Source organism: Gadus macrocephalus, chromosome 22 (assembly GCF_031168955.1).
Source record: "Gadus macrocephalus chromosome 22, ASM3116895v1".
Lineage (NCBI taxonomy): Eukaryota > Metazoa > Chordata > Actinopteri > Gadiformes > Gadidae > Gadus > Gadus macrocephalus.
In genome coordinates, this window is record NC_082403.1 from 17,938,291 (window position 1) to 17,954,534 (window position 16,244).

The following is a 16,244-nucleotide window of genomic DNA, read 5'->3' on the forward strand; positions in this document are numbered from 1 at the left end:
GACAGATTATTCTGGCTTTGGTCACGGTTCGTAACCAGCATTTTTAATTTCCGGTCCAACAATTTATACTATAATTGATCCGCAACCCCTATCGCTTATACGCTTTGCGTTTATTGAGAAGGTTTTGTGAGCTTGTGTAGACTTTTAGTCTACCGTCGCATACGGTCATGTCGCAAACTTGGTGTGTTCTCTGTAAAGTAAGAGCTTTTTCGCTGCGTTGATGTGCCGAATTAGCTGCTCTTTGTCGCTGTTTATTTCATGTAGGCTACACCGTCTTTGCTTTGCCTCATTGTGACATCCCAGCATTACGCTGGTATTAAGAGTGACTGGATATTCTGTCTTTGGTTACAGTTCGTAACCGGCGTCTTTAATATCCTGTCCTACATTCTACATCGGTCCTATACATTCAATTTATATTGAAGGTTATGCTTGTCTCTTATACGCTTTGTGTTGATTGAGAAAGTTATGATTGCTTGTGTGGACCTTTAATCCAATGTCGCAATACATTCGTTCCAGTTTTACACGTTCTGTGTATTCACTGGCGACCAGAGCTTCTTCGTTGCTTAGCGAAGCAGATAAGATTCTCTGTTTATTGTTACGCCTGCCCGCGGTTCCTTTTATCACCTCTCGTCGGGAGCAGACATAAGAGGGGCCTTGCTGCTCGCCGCAGTTGGCGGCTTGGTTTTTTTCCTAGCTCCGCCCCCAGTGGCAGCGGACGTAGGAGAAGCTTTGTTCGTCTGTATCGCCTGTTTTTTATAGATTATATGAAATACGGGTTGAGTCAGAAGTTACAGTCTTAGTACAGAGAGTTTCAGGTTTATGAGTCTGATGTGCCCTGTGACCTAGGTCTTTGTGACTGGGGTCCAGCAGTGGTACATTGATTGGGCTCCGCTCGCAGCTTCACCTTAGCCCATAAGGCGAAGCCTAGACCGCATAGCCTACATGAAATAGAACGATAGTTATTATAACTCTAGTTCTATGATGTAGGCTTAGCCTTCTAATTTCCCACCTGCTTTTCCCTCCAATTGCTGAAAGAATAGCATGAAGGATGAACAGCGCCGGGTTATATATCCGTTACCGGGGGGAATGTGGGTGGTGCCCACGTTGATTGGTGCAGAGCTGAAATTTTCAGGGGACAGGGACAGAAGACGAAGCCTAGACGGCTACACCTACAATCATAGACCTAGAGTTAGAAAAACATAAATCGTTTTCAGAAATGTGCAACTCACCGAGTGGTTAGTGGTGTCCGTTGATGTTTCAAATCAAGTATCGTAGTGAAATACAGTTTTTGTCGCATTTTATTTTACTTTTTGTAAATCAGCCCTATTGCAGCCAAGGGAACAACACAGCAACCAAAGATCAACCCCTACTGCAGCCTAGTTCAACATTTTCAAAGCCCTGCAGTGTGGGCTAAAGGTGTAATGTTGTTTCTGACCAATAGAGGGCAGACAGCTGGGCTCCTCAGTCTTCAGTGTAGAGAGGAGAGAGAGAGATTATCCGGATTAAAGTTAACACATATGATACTAATGGCTAATTAATAAACCGCTCATGGAAAAGGAAAACCATAAAAAAACGTGAAACAATGGGTTCCGTAAGTGGTATGATGAGGCAGAATAAAAGAAAGTCAATCTTTTAAAACAGAGGATAATGGAAAAAAAACTGAAAATGGAGATGGATTATAATAATGCATAGAGAGAGAAAGGGGGGTGGGTAAAGAGAACATGTTGGAGTGAGGGCATTCCAGGCATGGAGTGGGCAAAGTGAGGCAGTGAACACAGGGACTGGGGGAGTGGTCTTGCTGGTGTATAAAGAGAGAAGGCAGGGAGAGAGGGGACAGAGCCAGTGAGCTAAACAGAGAGAGAAAATAAAGGGGCGGACTTACTATCACATATACTTGAGAGAGAGAGGGAGAGTTCCAGAACAATCGTCAACTTGGAACAGAAGTGTTGATTCCGTGGGATTATAAACTAGCAAAATTGTTTTCTTCCGCTTGAAATTAAAGAAAAGGTAAGAATCTTTGAGAGTTTAAGAACTCACTCAATCACCGCCTACTCTCTAGGCCTGCCTGTCTCTATGGCAGGGTGGAGGCAGGTGCAACCTATGTGTCACTATATTACAGTACTTATACTTATTGTGCTACAGTATTAATGCTCATACTAATACTTCATTCCAGATTTCTGTTACCACGAATAACTGCCTTCAATTGAACCTGGTCTATATCCAGTGTTGGAACTGTGTTTACTGTAGCCTGTAACCTACAGTTGCCTAATTGAAATTTGGAGTGCTGTAAAAAGTTGGTCAATATCGTCTTACTGGGAGTAGTGAGAAAATATGGCTGAGTATTATGACGACTGTATAGGAGTGAACTTTTATTAACAACTTGGAGCATGTACTAGTTCCATGAGTGGCACGAATTGGAAGCAGCTATAACTTTCGAAGAAGAGGGTATAACGGCAGAGGTATTTAGTATATCATCATGTTTACAGTTTCATGCATGAGGTTTTTGGTAAATGGGTGTAGATTTTCTTTTAAAATGAGAAGTAAGATAAGCTACCTCTCTGGACTGCCCTCTCTCAGCAGTAAAAGGTTTGTGAGACAGATAAACTGACTTTAATGTGTGTCTGACGTCTGCTCCAGTGATTCAAAGTTCATTCTCTTGTGGCCCTTTGGGTGAGTAGGCCTAATGGACTTTACAATGCTGTGAATGTTTCAGGGGAGAGAGAAAGGGAAGGAAAGAAGGAGGGAGAATGGAAAGAAGGAGAGAGAAGAAGAGAAGAAGGAGAGAAAGAAAAGGACAGAAGGAGGGAGAAAGAAGGAAATATGGAGAGTGAAGGAGAGATGGAGCAAGAGGGAAACAGAGTCATTCTTCATATTAAGTAGATTCTCAAGTACTCAAGAATCATACCTTATTATTGGAACAGGTGGAACTCTTAGGAGAAGTCGTGTCTTATGCTTGTTTTGTGTACAAAGTGGGTGCAAGTCACGTGCTATTTGTCAAACTGCATGTGGGAGTGTGTCCTTCTGTCTTTGTGGCCATCTGTCCATCTGTCGGTCTTTGTCTGTCTGTGTGGGTGTTTTGGGGAATGACTGTGTCTGCGTTCCTGCAATCGCGCCCAAACATGTACTTGTCTGGTGTCTGCCTCTATAAATGCACAGTAGATGGGCAGATAAGCGCTAGTTCCTCTGCCTCTCTGCTGCTTGCTTCAATATTGATAAAACGTATTTGTGGTTTCCTTTGTATACGATTAAAGGACATAAAACCACTTGCCAGTGTTGAATAAACGCTCCGTGGGCTTGAATCAAATGTGTTATTTTAATCTGGAAAAAACAATTATCTACACAATTATGTATTAAGAATTTATTGTAGTTGTCTTGTTTCATTTGTGTAATCCCCAATTCGATTTTTATTGTATTCTTCTAGAATATCCCATTCTACTCTAGTGAAGGAGACAGATCCTCCTAGACCTTGTGGCCTCACACACACATTGCCCAAGTGGAGCAGAACTAAGTGGAAAGCTGTAGCGAGACTGGCTGAGCCTGCATGTTGCCGATTATTGGGAGCAGATACTCGAGGAGGACCTATTAGGGTTTCTTTAGGGGGGGTCAACGGTGGGACCCCTCGTTCTTCAGCAGCTCATTGAACAGCCTGGCCTGGGTGCTTTATTGCACTGTTGCTCAGTCGGCCACAACAGAACACTCCATGCTCTGATGTCCAATATAAACGGGGAGGGGGTGGTGGCTGCTCCTTCCACCATATGCCATCAGTGTGTGTGTGTGTGTGTGTGTGTGTGTGTGTGTGTGTGTGTGTTTGTGAGGCTGTCTGTGCGTTATTTTCTATTGAAAAGCACAGGCATGCATTTCCACAGCTTCAGTCGTATCATAGTAATTGTTCTATGAGCCCTGATTGGAAAATGAATGACTGATGATGAGGCTGATTACATGGAAGCAGCCGGTCAAGCTATTCTATCCAGACCACAACAACTCTCTCTCTTTCACTCTCAATATATGTGTATACACACTACCGTTTAAAAGTTTGGGTTAAAAGTCACTGATATATTACTGGATGATTATGGTCTTACATATATTAAATATACACTGCCGTTCAAAGTTTTGGGTCATCCAGACAATTTCATGTTTCCAGGAAACAGTTTTCAGATATGCTAACATAATTGCATTAGGGTTTTCTAATCATCAATTAGCCTTTTAACATGATTAGCTAAACAATATACCATTAGAACACAGGGGTGATGGCTGGAAATGGGCCTCTGTATACCTATGTAGATATTCCATTCAAAATCACCTTTCGAGCTAGAATATTTATTTACCACATTAACAATGTCTAGACTGGATTTCTGATTAATTGAATGTTATCTACATGGAAAATGTGATTGTTGAAGATATTGTAATTGTTTTCCCTTTGTCAGTCCATTACTAAGGGCAGGCTCGTAAAGGCCAACCAGCCCACCGGAGCGCTCTAAGTGTTGATAGAAACATTGTCAATACAGCTGTCCGAAAACATACTCGCTGCATGCTTGTGTTTGTAGCCTTCTTATCTGTCCTCATTTGCTTCTGTTTCCCCCCTAAATCTCCTATCTCCTGAGTCTTCTCTTTTTGGTTTGTCTGTTTGTTTGTTTGTTCGATCAATTTTTTCTTTCTTTTTTTCCTTCTCTCTTTCTTTTTTTCTCTCTCCATCCATTATCTCACACATGTGTGTTAAAGACTTGTGTATCTCTGAAGTCAATAAGCCGCCAGTGGGGTTAGAGGTGGTGGCGTATGTTTGAAGCAGAGCTGGGTAGCTGGTTGGGTTTCCTCTACCAATTGCGTGTGTATGAATAGCTGGGACTGCAGGAAGTCTCTTTGTTTCTCTAGCCATGATAGTCATCACGTCCAGTGTGATAATGTCATCCAAAGGTTAAGCCTAGCCACACATGTCCTTCTTAGATAAACAAAAATGTAGCACACTTGATAATGGCTCACGTACAATGGTTATCATTAGGGGTGGGAAAAATAATCGATTCTTCGATGCATCGCGATTCTCGCTAGAACGATTCTGTCTTGATGCAGATAAATTAATAATCGTTGCCTGCTGCAACCTTCTGTTCACCAGAGTGGGATAATTTTTGTGATTTTAAAATGATTGAATTTATCTTCAGTGTGTATTGGCCAATCTGATTTGTCTTGACATGATTGCGATTCAGCCTACGCATAGCATGCGAGCAAACTCACAGCCAGACACAAGAACTCCTTCTAATTCAAGAGCAGCTTTTCCTTTAATGACATAGAAAAGAAAGATTAGAAAGAAAATAAAACGGAAACCTATTTTTTGCATGCTTCCATAGCAAGCTGCATTGATTATTACATTGTTCATAGAAAGTCATATTTGTGACAAAAGCTTTCTCTCTTATGAAATATTAGATAAGTTAATTCATCTGTTGATGTCTTTAATGATCATAACAAAAGTAGGAAAGGATTAGCAAACTCTGAGTAGCAAACCCAGATGTATATATATATTTGTGAAAATCACGCATGGAAATGTACATAAAAAAATTTGTTGTGTCGAGATGCATCGATATGCATCGATAATCGCTTCAGAATCGAATCGTTGACCTCATAATCGGAATCGAATCGTGAGGTGCCAAGAGATTCCCACCCCTAGTTATCATATTGGAACTAACACCACACTGTTCATGTAATCGTAAATAAAACAAAATTAAAAACCAATTAAAACAAATTCTTTACATGATAAACAAAACCAGGAAGTCAGGTGAGTTATGACAATTGTTGTGGTCCCTTTATGGAACCCGAAACGCATACAGGTCTGAGACGAGACGGGCTGCAAGGTCCTGTGTTCACCATTCTGTTAATCTTGGAGGTGAGGTTGAGTTTATATTATTTCAACTGGTTAAAAGAGATAGGAAACCGAAAGTGAATGGTTCATGTTAGGTCCTTTCTGCCAGCTCGGTTGGAACTGCAATCCAAGTGTGTTTAACGTTAATGTGTGAGGTCTGTTTGCATGTGTTGGTTAGCTGTACCAACAAATTGCTGCGCACATAATATAATAACAATTTGCCTATAATGTTACAACGTATAACATTTTGGTTCACCTATTACGTATTGAAAGCATAGCAATGCAAGCATAATAATTTTCTCCTTACTTTATGAAGCAATCATAATAATGTTCTCCCTAGTGAGCATTTGATTGCATTATAAAATGAGTCAATTTATGGGTAACGGGGGTAATTGTTTAATCGAAAGTGTAGTATCCTATATTCAATAGCCTTTACTGTTATTCAGGGCTCAAATTGCATTGACATTTTTTAAATGCATGGCAAATACTATCGGTTAGTTGAAAATAATATCAAACAGCTTCTTCTGAAACTGAAAGTTTTGTTCATTTACAGAAGTACCTTAGTGAAATGAACTAAGTGTAACAACAGCTAAGGCAGCAACCTACCTAACTATAGTGAACTAAAGCAGAGGCTTTTGAGGGGGAGAGGGAGAAGGGGGGGGGGGGGGGGGGGGTGCGATGGCAAGATAAGATGGATTGTACATTGGCTACCTGACGAGTTTAAGATGTTTTTTTATTTTAATATGTAACCAGAAAAATACGTAATTGAGATTAAAAAAATCTTCTTTTCAAGTGTCTTGGCCAAGACAGGCAGCAGTAGCCTACAGTCACAAATAGCCTACACACAAAACATTAATAATAACAATGGATTGAATATATATAGCGCTTTTCTAGACACTCTAAGACGCTTTACAGTGAAGGGGGGACCTCAGTAACCACCACCAGTGTGTAGCACCCACTTGGGTGACGCACGGCAGCCAATATGCGCCAGAACGCTCACCACACACCAGCTTGAGATGGAGAGTGAGGGAATTAATGAGTCAGCCAATCATACAGGAGGATGATTAGGGGGCCAGATTGAATGAGCCTGGTTGGGCCAGGACACCGGGGAAACCCCTACTCTTTGCGATAAGTGCCCTGGGATCTTTTATGACCTCAGTGATTCAGGACCTCGTTTTTACGTCTCCTACGAAGGACGACGCCTTCCGCAGCACAGTGTCCCCGTCACTGCACTGGGGCATCGGGATTGTTGTTAAGGCCAGAGGGAAGAGTTCTACCTATTGGCCACCAACCGACACCACTTACAGCACCTGGTATTCCCAGGCGGTCTCCCATCCAAGTACTAACCAGGCCAGACCATGCTTAGCTTCCGAGATCAGACGAGATTGGGCATGTCAATGGTGGTAAGGCCTTTGTATATAAATAAAGCAATTAAAACAATCAGAAGGGGGGAGGGGGGATGTCAATATCGCAAGACATTTCGGGTGGCTCAAGGAGAAGGCTACCTGACTTGAGAGTTTAAGATGTTTTTTAATTTCAATATTTAACAAGAAAAATACGTACTTGAGATAAGAAATCGCCTTTTCAAGTTTCCTGTCCAAGACAGGCAGCAGTAGCCTACAGTCACAAATAGCCTGCACAGAAAACATTATAACAATTAAACAACTAAAATAGTCATCAACAGGGGGGAGGGGGGATATCAATATCTCAAGACATTTCGGGAGGCTCAAGGAGGACAGTAGGGATGTAACGGTTACCGGTGTTTATGGTAAACCCCTATAAAAAGTCGAAAATAGCAATTACCGTTTTCATTTCAAATAAAAGTATCATCTCGGTGGATTACCACGGTATGGAATCTGTGTTTAATCATTCACAGCTTCATCCCAGTCTGCCGAAATTGTCGGGCAGGCGCACTGTGTAGCCTACAACCTGCGTTTAAACTTTCTTGAAGTCTGAATCATGGCGGAAGGAGGAGACGACAGCGCTCAGGACATCTATCAGCCCTCTAAGAGGATTAACTCTGAGGTATGGACATATTTTGGGTATTATAAGAATGCCGAGGGACAGTTGATTGAAGACAGTTATCCTGTCTGCAGAACGTGCAGGAAAATAGTTTTTGCTAAAGGCAGCAATCTCATCTCCGTGACCATCACCCACAAATTTATAGCCAATGCAAGGTAAGTTGACGTTAACGTTTTAGCTGAAATTCATTGCATGGAGACAAGTTGAGGGAGAAAGCAAGGATCCGTCTGACTAACTTATTAACTCGTCAATAAAGTAAACAGTAATCTGTGTGCAGCGCCCTACCCCAGCGTATGTATTTAGAATGCATCCAGAAGCTAATATTCTAAGCTAATCAGCTAAACTTTCATTCACAATGAGACAGTGAAACTGTGAAAACATTATTATTATAGCATTATTTAGCGCTAGTTGAAGGCATAAAAAATGCCATGAACTTTGTTTTCTGAACAATTTTAGTTGACAGTGACTACGGTATATAACCATATATCATTAAATGGATGTTGGAATCAACCGAATACGAGCTAGCAGCTAGATCAGCTGAATGGCGCAAGCAGATTTGTTTACCTAGGACAACGGTCAACACTAATAAGGAAAGGAAATGGCATTATTTTAATCAGCAATGCCATAAGCATTTGCTGAAATGAATAACATTGTACCAGAAGCATTCTATCTAGAACCCACATTTTCCTTCAGTGTCGGAGTGTGGCATTAATCGGGACACTTTTTCCCTACAAGGCAGCAAAGACGTTCAGTTCGAGCCACCCCAGAAAATTCAGTGAAGGAGGAAGTCAAGGTCTACAATTCTCTGCCATCCATTCCAACTGACGGAGATCCACTGGTGCGGTTGAGGGGCCGTGCATAAGAGCTGGCTCATCTTGCCAGGATTGCAAGAAAGCTTTCTTTGGGCCCTATCTTGCATCCGGCGCAAGTGACTTAGTCACTGGCGCATGTGTCGTTGCTAGTTTACAACTGGCGCAGAGTGTTCTTTTCCCACCAGCGCCACTCGCCGGTAAATTAGGGATTGATCATGCGCCCCAAGGGGCGGTTCGGCGGAAGGAGGAGGCGTGTTCTGGTGCAAACGCTATTTTGCCGTTGCTGAATACCATTGCGCTACTGACCAGGAAATACCTGGTTTAAAGTCAGTGGCGCGTTGTTCAGATGCTATTTTAAGGGCGGATGCATAGCCTACATGCGCATGCGATGCATACGGATTGCTTGTGCACCTCGCGCATACACTTTGCTTCTCTCATCTACCTAGCCGCACATTCTTGGTAAATTATTTGGGAAAGAACAGCTGATGCAGCGGTAATAAGTTGTACTTTTAAATCAATGCATCTGCAAACACCGTACAGCAAACACATATTTTCTTGACACAGACATCGTATAGGCCTAGTGGCCTACATGCCCATGACTTTTAGGATTGATGAGTATTTGATCGTGAAAAACATTGTTTTACCGCGAGTGAGTGTTAAAAAGAATGAATGAATGCGGGCGCGCGTGTGTGCTCTGTTTAAACACACGCAAACTAAACACGTAACGCATAATACAATCAATGGCAATGTCTATTACCGCGGAGACACATGCATATTAGGATAGCATACAATACTGATAAGAAACAATGTTTATAATGTCTTGCGTATTTCATTAAATAGATCAGTTACCCCATATCATATGTTATATTATTTACGTTTTCTTTGGCGAAATTTATTTGAGGACTCAGTATTTCTGAAGTTGTGGAAGAAAACCCCTTGTGTGAATTAGGCCATATTATTTGGCAATAAACTGAGCCATTTGCAGTTTGAAATCTGTCTCATCGGAGACTGCAGACGCGCTGTCAAAATATCAACTCGTCCGATTCAAATGCGCTCATGGCTCTTAAAGGGGATGGGAGCTGGCACTCTCATTGGTTTGTTGGACGTTACGCCCAAACCACACCTACGGGTAATTAGGCTGCTTCAGACCAACCCTTTTGACACTTGCGCCGCGACGCAAGTGTCATTTATCCGCCTGTAAAATAGCGATAGCGCCGTAGAACCGCCCACAAAGCTACTTGCGCTTTGCGCTTTCCACTTGCGTTTCAGACCGTTAAAATAGGGCCCTTTATCCCAGCAACCAGTGTTCCATCTGAGAGACTATACAGTGCCAGCGGGTACATTGATTTGCCTCTTAGATCACACTTTAAACCAAACACACTTTTTTTTCAGTCGATTCTCAAGTGAATAGAGATGCATACATACATGATGCTTGATCAGCAGCATCTTATTCGTTGATGGAGAGAATAGGAATACATCAGTTCTGTTCTGTTGATTTGTTTACATATTTATTTATTTTGTTTTTATGTCATCAACACTTGTTTATAGCAGCTATTTATTTTAAATGCATAATTCCCTTTTGTCTTATTTTTTTAAGGTTTACTTAAAAGTGTTCATGTGAACAGTTTTACATTTAAATTTTGATAATGAAGAAAAAATATATACAATAAGTGGTGTATCTTTGATTTGATTACATATTGTTCTTTATGTTTTAGCTTCAATGTTTGGATTTGTATAATTTAAAACTGCACGACTGTAAATGTTCCTGACAAATAAACTGTTTACATGCTGAACACTTGGTCCTTTGATGTTAAAAGTTGCACTTTTGATAAGGTTTAGCCTATATTTTTTAAATACTGTTACACTTTTGAAACTATTTCAGTTTATGTACAATTCTGCTTTAGCCTTTTGTACAATTTACAATTAGGGCATTTAGCAGACACTTTTATCCAAAGCGACTTACATCGTACACACATTGAGTGCTCCACCTTTTCGGCACAAGGGTGCCGAAAAGGTGGAGCTACACACGCCGTCCGTTAATTGGTCGACAGAATCGTCACTTCCGTGTGACAGGGGGATAAAAACAAACAAACAAAGTAACCGCGAGGAATCTCTGGACAAGGATGAAGCCTCATTTATTCAAGAAAATCTTGCACAAAAGTTTGCCGTCCTTCTTGGACATACTCCATTATGCTCTTTGTTTAATGTGTCGCGTCAACCTGGTCTCCCAGGACTCACGGACGCACATACTCAAAATCCGTGAAACTCGCAAATTTCCGTGATATGGCTACAGATTTTGCTCCAATGCAAGTTAATGACACTCATATTCCGTGGCACACAGACAGATCCCCGTCTCAACAATCTAGTCGACCACGGGCGCTTAACTCAAAATCCGTGGTGGCCTCATGGAATCACTTAATTGTGGGTGATATGCCAACGGAATTTGCTCCATTTCAAGTTGATGACACTCATATTCCGTGGCACACACACAGATCCCCGTTTCAACGACTGAGTCAACCTGGTCTCACAGGGATCCGTAAAATGACCATATATATAGATTAGTGCTGTCAGTTTAACGCGTCATTGACGGCGGTAACTTAAACCAATTTTAACGGAGGTGTTTTGTCCGTCAATGGGTCCGTCGCCTCTGAGTTTACGAATCCGGAGTGCTCCGGGAGAAACTGAGCAATGCCACCGGAAATCGAGGCGGCAGTATAGAGTCAAAAATCTGACCATTTGCGAAAGTAGTATAATATCTAATATGTATATATATATTGTATTTAACGTTTTATACTTATATTATACTATATACCTGACCTTTTTATTTTATTGTTCCCCTGCTTTGGCAATGAGTTGTAACTGGTCATTTAACAACATTTTGAGGAGATAATCTGCGGGTTGGTGAGGGGTGTCACATGCCACAGCACACTTTTTTTTGCCGATTTCGGATGACACAAAGCAAAATCATCTCTACAGATGTCATGTTTGCGATTGTCAATGCCGTTAATTTGTGAAACGACAGTCAGTGCCCTCTAGAGGATTTATCGCGTAACATCCATAACAACGCTGAAACCAGACGGAGGTATGAAGGGTAGTTCCGGAGACAACGTTTGGGGCGACGGACGAATTTCGTCCAGATCCGGAGGTATGAATCAGCCTTTACTCCCCTCTAGACAAAATCGACTTGGTTGCGACGTTGACAGTTGTTGCGGCTGGTTTGTTGCGTGAGTGAGAGGTTGCGGGCGCACAGCTCAGGCTGCCGGACGGCGCTGCAAGGAACTTTTTTAAACGCAATATTGTTATCCCGCAGTAATCAGCCCGACAGCCCCGAAACGTTAACGGCCCACCGGGAATTCTCCCGACTGTCCCGACTACCACACATACACCATCTGTGTGTGTGTGTGTGTGTGTGTGTGTGTGTGTGTGTGTGTGTGTGTGTGTGTGTGTGTGTGTGTGTGTGTATTTGCGTACAGTAGGAATATCCATACTGGTTTAAATAATAAATGTTATAGTATTTCCCATCTTTGCTGAGCAAGAGTTTTTTTCGAAAGTTCAGTGATTGAAACAAATAAAAGCCTGGGCTATTGAAGTTTTACGGTAGGCCTACCACTGTCATGCACCCGATGTAAAGTGGACCGGGTTGAATTCATTGCGGGTCTCTCTTCGTGTATCCATCTTACCAAATATATTTTATTACTGTCCTTCTCAACACTCTCTGATCTCACTAAAAGGCTAGCAGCACGAAATCAAGGGACATTTAGAAGAGAAAAGAATGGAGCAGAGATGTTTGAACTCATGAAGTCGTTTGCAACGTGAACAGTGCATACATTGTGTACATTAATGTTCCTCATCACAGCGTCCCGCTCCTATCACAGGAATCTAGAATAAATAGGTTCGGGGGTTTGTTCAGAATATTGTGCATATAACATGAACATGTATTAAATGCAGGATATATGCGTGGATGTTACAGAAAATGATATAATGGCCCTAGGTCGTAAAGAATTGGGTGGAAGTGGGATTGTTGTTTTGACAAATCCGTTCCCCCTTCTGAAGAAAATAATCTGGTTTAATAATGAATCAATTATACCTTTATAAATAAAAATACAATTATTCAGTTATATTATAAGTAGACCATGTAGCTATTATCGTTATAACAAGATCTGTATCAGACCATTGACAATTCACTTCCACCAATCCAATCAAGAGGGCTGTAACACCAACTAACATGGTTTACTTTTTCTATTGGGAATGTGGTTAAGGTATAACCAGACCAAATTTAAATATTTATAATATAAAAAACTAGCCTACACGTAGGCCTACAGCATATCATACATTTGACATGTAGAGTTTGACTATTATGTATAAGGCTATAGGATGAATTCGGTTAAAATGAAGCCTCTGCTGGCCCACAACTAGATCGTCTCGTTGTCTCGTTATACGCTTTATAAGTTAACTATATTTAAAATATTATAACCATGTAGCCTTTATTTTCTTGGCGTTATCATTACATCCTTTCTCGTTACATCGATATAAATCATTGATATAACGAGATCTGTATCTGACTTTTGTTGCTTCGAGGAGGTCTGGTGGTCTCCGTATATAATAAATTAAGAAATATAAATATGTATGTATGTTTGTGCATATATATATATATATATATATATATATATATACATATATATATATATTTATACCACGGTCTGCGGGAATACTCGATTCTGATTGGATGCAGGGTGTGCATTAACTCCTGATATACGGACACCTGGACAAGTAGTTCCGTCAAATTGTCTGTTTACCGTTCTCAATTAATGCGCTAGCTGGCGTATCGTCTCTAAAATAGTAGTAACCATAGCAACGGGAAACAAAACAAAGCTCAGCGGACTATAATACCTCCCGCTACCTCCCGTTCTAAAGTCGTAGCTATGGTCCGTCCTAATTACTGGAGGAGTGAACAACGTTTCCGTTGCATGAGAACCAGTGTTGTTTTTGGCAGGCATTTTAGATTTAGTTTTAGTCTTAGTCTTTTTGACGAAATGCTTCTTCGTTTTAGTCCCATTTTAGTCATTTCTATCTTTGAAAGTTTTAGTCTAGTTTTAGTCTGACGAAAACTCAAAAGGTTTTAGTCTAGTTTTAGTCCAACGAAAACTCGTCGGACTGTCGCACTCGTCGCACACGGCACACTCGTGTGTGCCGTGTGCGTGCAGGCGCAGCTGCGCGCGAGCGAGGCTTTTAGTGTGTGATGGGGGCGTGACTGTTAGGACAAGCAGCTGGCTCCATTTCTCCATTTCTTTTCCGCATATTATAGTTGGCGGGAAAAAAGCATGTTTTGAAACTTTGTTCGTCCACTCACTAACAATTTAGTCTCGTCTAGTTCTCGTCTGACGAAAATGTCTACATTTTTCGTCACATTTTAGTCTTTATATGGCTTTGGTGACGTTCGTCTTAGTCTCATTTTCGTCATGGAAAAAAGGGGTCTGACGACGTCATTTTCATTTTCGTCTTGCCTGACGAAAACAACACTGATGAGAACCCAACGGGCGTGTAATGGTGGTTCCGGGTATTAGTCGGACCCTCAGGCGTAACCAGGGAAACAAATGTATGTTTTGTGGAAAACTTTATATTCAGATTGTAAAACGCATGAAAATATAAATGAATGGTCTTAATTTGGTCACCGTTGGTAAGTGACCGTGGTATAAGCGGGATAATGCCCTTCGAGGTGTCCATTATCAGGAATTAATGGACTTCGCGGAGGCAATAGTATATATCACTACGTATATCAGTAGTTAATGCACACCCTGCATCCAATCAGAATCGAGTATTCCCGCAGACCGTGGTATAAATTTATTTATTATATACGGAGACCACCAGACCTCCTCGAAGCAACAAAATAAATAATAATTAATTAATAATAAATATAAATACCTATGTATTAATATGTATGTGTATGTATATATATATATGCATACATATATGTATATATATATATATATATATACACACATACATATTTATATATATTTATTTATTTCACAATACATATTTATTTATTTATTATATCCGGAAACCACCAGACCTCCTCGAAGCAACGAAAATGGTGTATTAAATTCAAGATGGGTGCATTGGCAAGAACGGGGATATAGTGCCATACCGTCAATATGTATTTCATCTATATATATAATATATATATATATATATATATATATGGTCATTTCACGGATCCCTGTGAGACGAGGTTGACTCGGCCGTTGAAACGGGGATCTGTGTGTGTGCTACGGTCGGAATAGGAGAACCATTAACTTGCATTGAAGCGAATTCCGTTGGCATATCGCAGATAATTTAAGTGATTCCGTGAGGCCACCACGGATTCTGAGTTAAGTGCCCATGGTCGACTCGGTCGTTGAGAAGGGGATTTGTGTGTGTGCAACGGAATATGAGTGACACTAACTTGCATTGGAGCAAAATCCGCGGCCATATCACGGAAATTGGCGTGTTTCCGTGAGGATTCCCGGGATTTTGTGTTAAGGGTCCGTGGTTATTGCACGGATTCCTGTGAGACCAGCTTACCCACACCTAACCGTATCGCACCATACTGCAACGGCTGCTGGTAAGACTGCGTGAGCTGCAGGCTGCTTGACACATGTGCAGGAGCAACTTGTCCAAAAGGCCTGCTATTGAAGTAGTAAGATATCCACATAGGTATAGGCCTACAGAGGCCCATTTAGATCCATCACTGTGTTCTAAGTCATCCATTGACTTTTATCCAAAAAAGTAAACTGTAAAAGCCTTATTTTTCTGCAATCCTTTGGACAGATAAAGCATGAAGCTCATCTTGTTGATGGTGTCCACGCTGATCCTGCTGGTCGGAGAGGGTAGTGCAGATCGCATCCTCTCCAGCAAGAGGGTGAAGAGGGACCTGACCAGCCCCCTGCACCGTGGGGGCATCAGGGACCCGTTTGGCTCCTACTGCCAGAGGAGGGGGGGCTGCTGTCCAGGCCGAGACGACCTGTGCACCGTGCCCTACCTTGACACCATCTGCTACTGCGACCTGTTCTGCAACCGCACCGTGTCAGACTGCTGCCCTGACTTCTGGGGACATTGCCTGGGCATCGAACCCCCCTTCATCGGTAAGTTCATTGTTACAACCCTTTCATTCAATGTTTGTCATATTCTTTAGATTTTTCCCGCCATTTCAAATTTAGTTAAAAACACTAAGGCTCTGTTCGGAAAGTCAAATCGCCTTACAATGGCAATGCAATTTGCAATTTCCAATTCAATAAGTCAGTGCATTGCAGTGTGTTTTAATATGCAAAGTGACAATGAAATCGTCAATTCAATTTGAAAAAGTTATAATAATAAAAGTAGAATTAACATTTTTTGAGAGCCTTTATTCAAATGGAAAAGCTGTTTAACGGTCACTTATTATACAACCAGGGGTGAGGGTGATTAGCCATTACAAGCTGTTTTGAAAATCAGCCTCTTCTGACATCACAAGTGGGCGTGACCATCTAGATGTATGATTTGCTACAGTCCACTGGGTAGGCTGGTACAGTGATCTATCCAGC

At 41.4% G+C, this 16,244-nt stretch overlaps 1 protein-coding gene and 1 pseudogene across 1 annotated transcript in view; one reads left to right on the forward strand and one right to left on the reverse strand.

The window, feature by feature from the left end:
- The first annotated feature begins 1,820 nt into the window (after positions 1 to 1,820).
- The window catches only part of tinagl1 (tubulointerstitial nephritis antigen-like 1), a 45,040-nt gene continuing 30,616 nt past the window's right edge, over positions 1,821 to 16,244 (forward strand). Inside the window, exons 1-2 of the mRNA XM_060042903.1 lie at positions 1,821 to 2,007; positions 15,493 to 15,806. Of these exons, the coding sequence (XP_059898886.1) occupies positions 15,500 to 15,806 (307 nt within the window). The 5' untranslated portion in view covers positions 1,821 to 2,007; positions 15,493 to 15,499. The remainder of the gene's footprint in view (positions 2,008 to 15,492; positions 15,807 to 16,244) is intronic.
- Positions 7,150 to 7,265, reverse strand: LOC132451746 (5S ribosomal RNA; annotated as a pseudogene).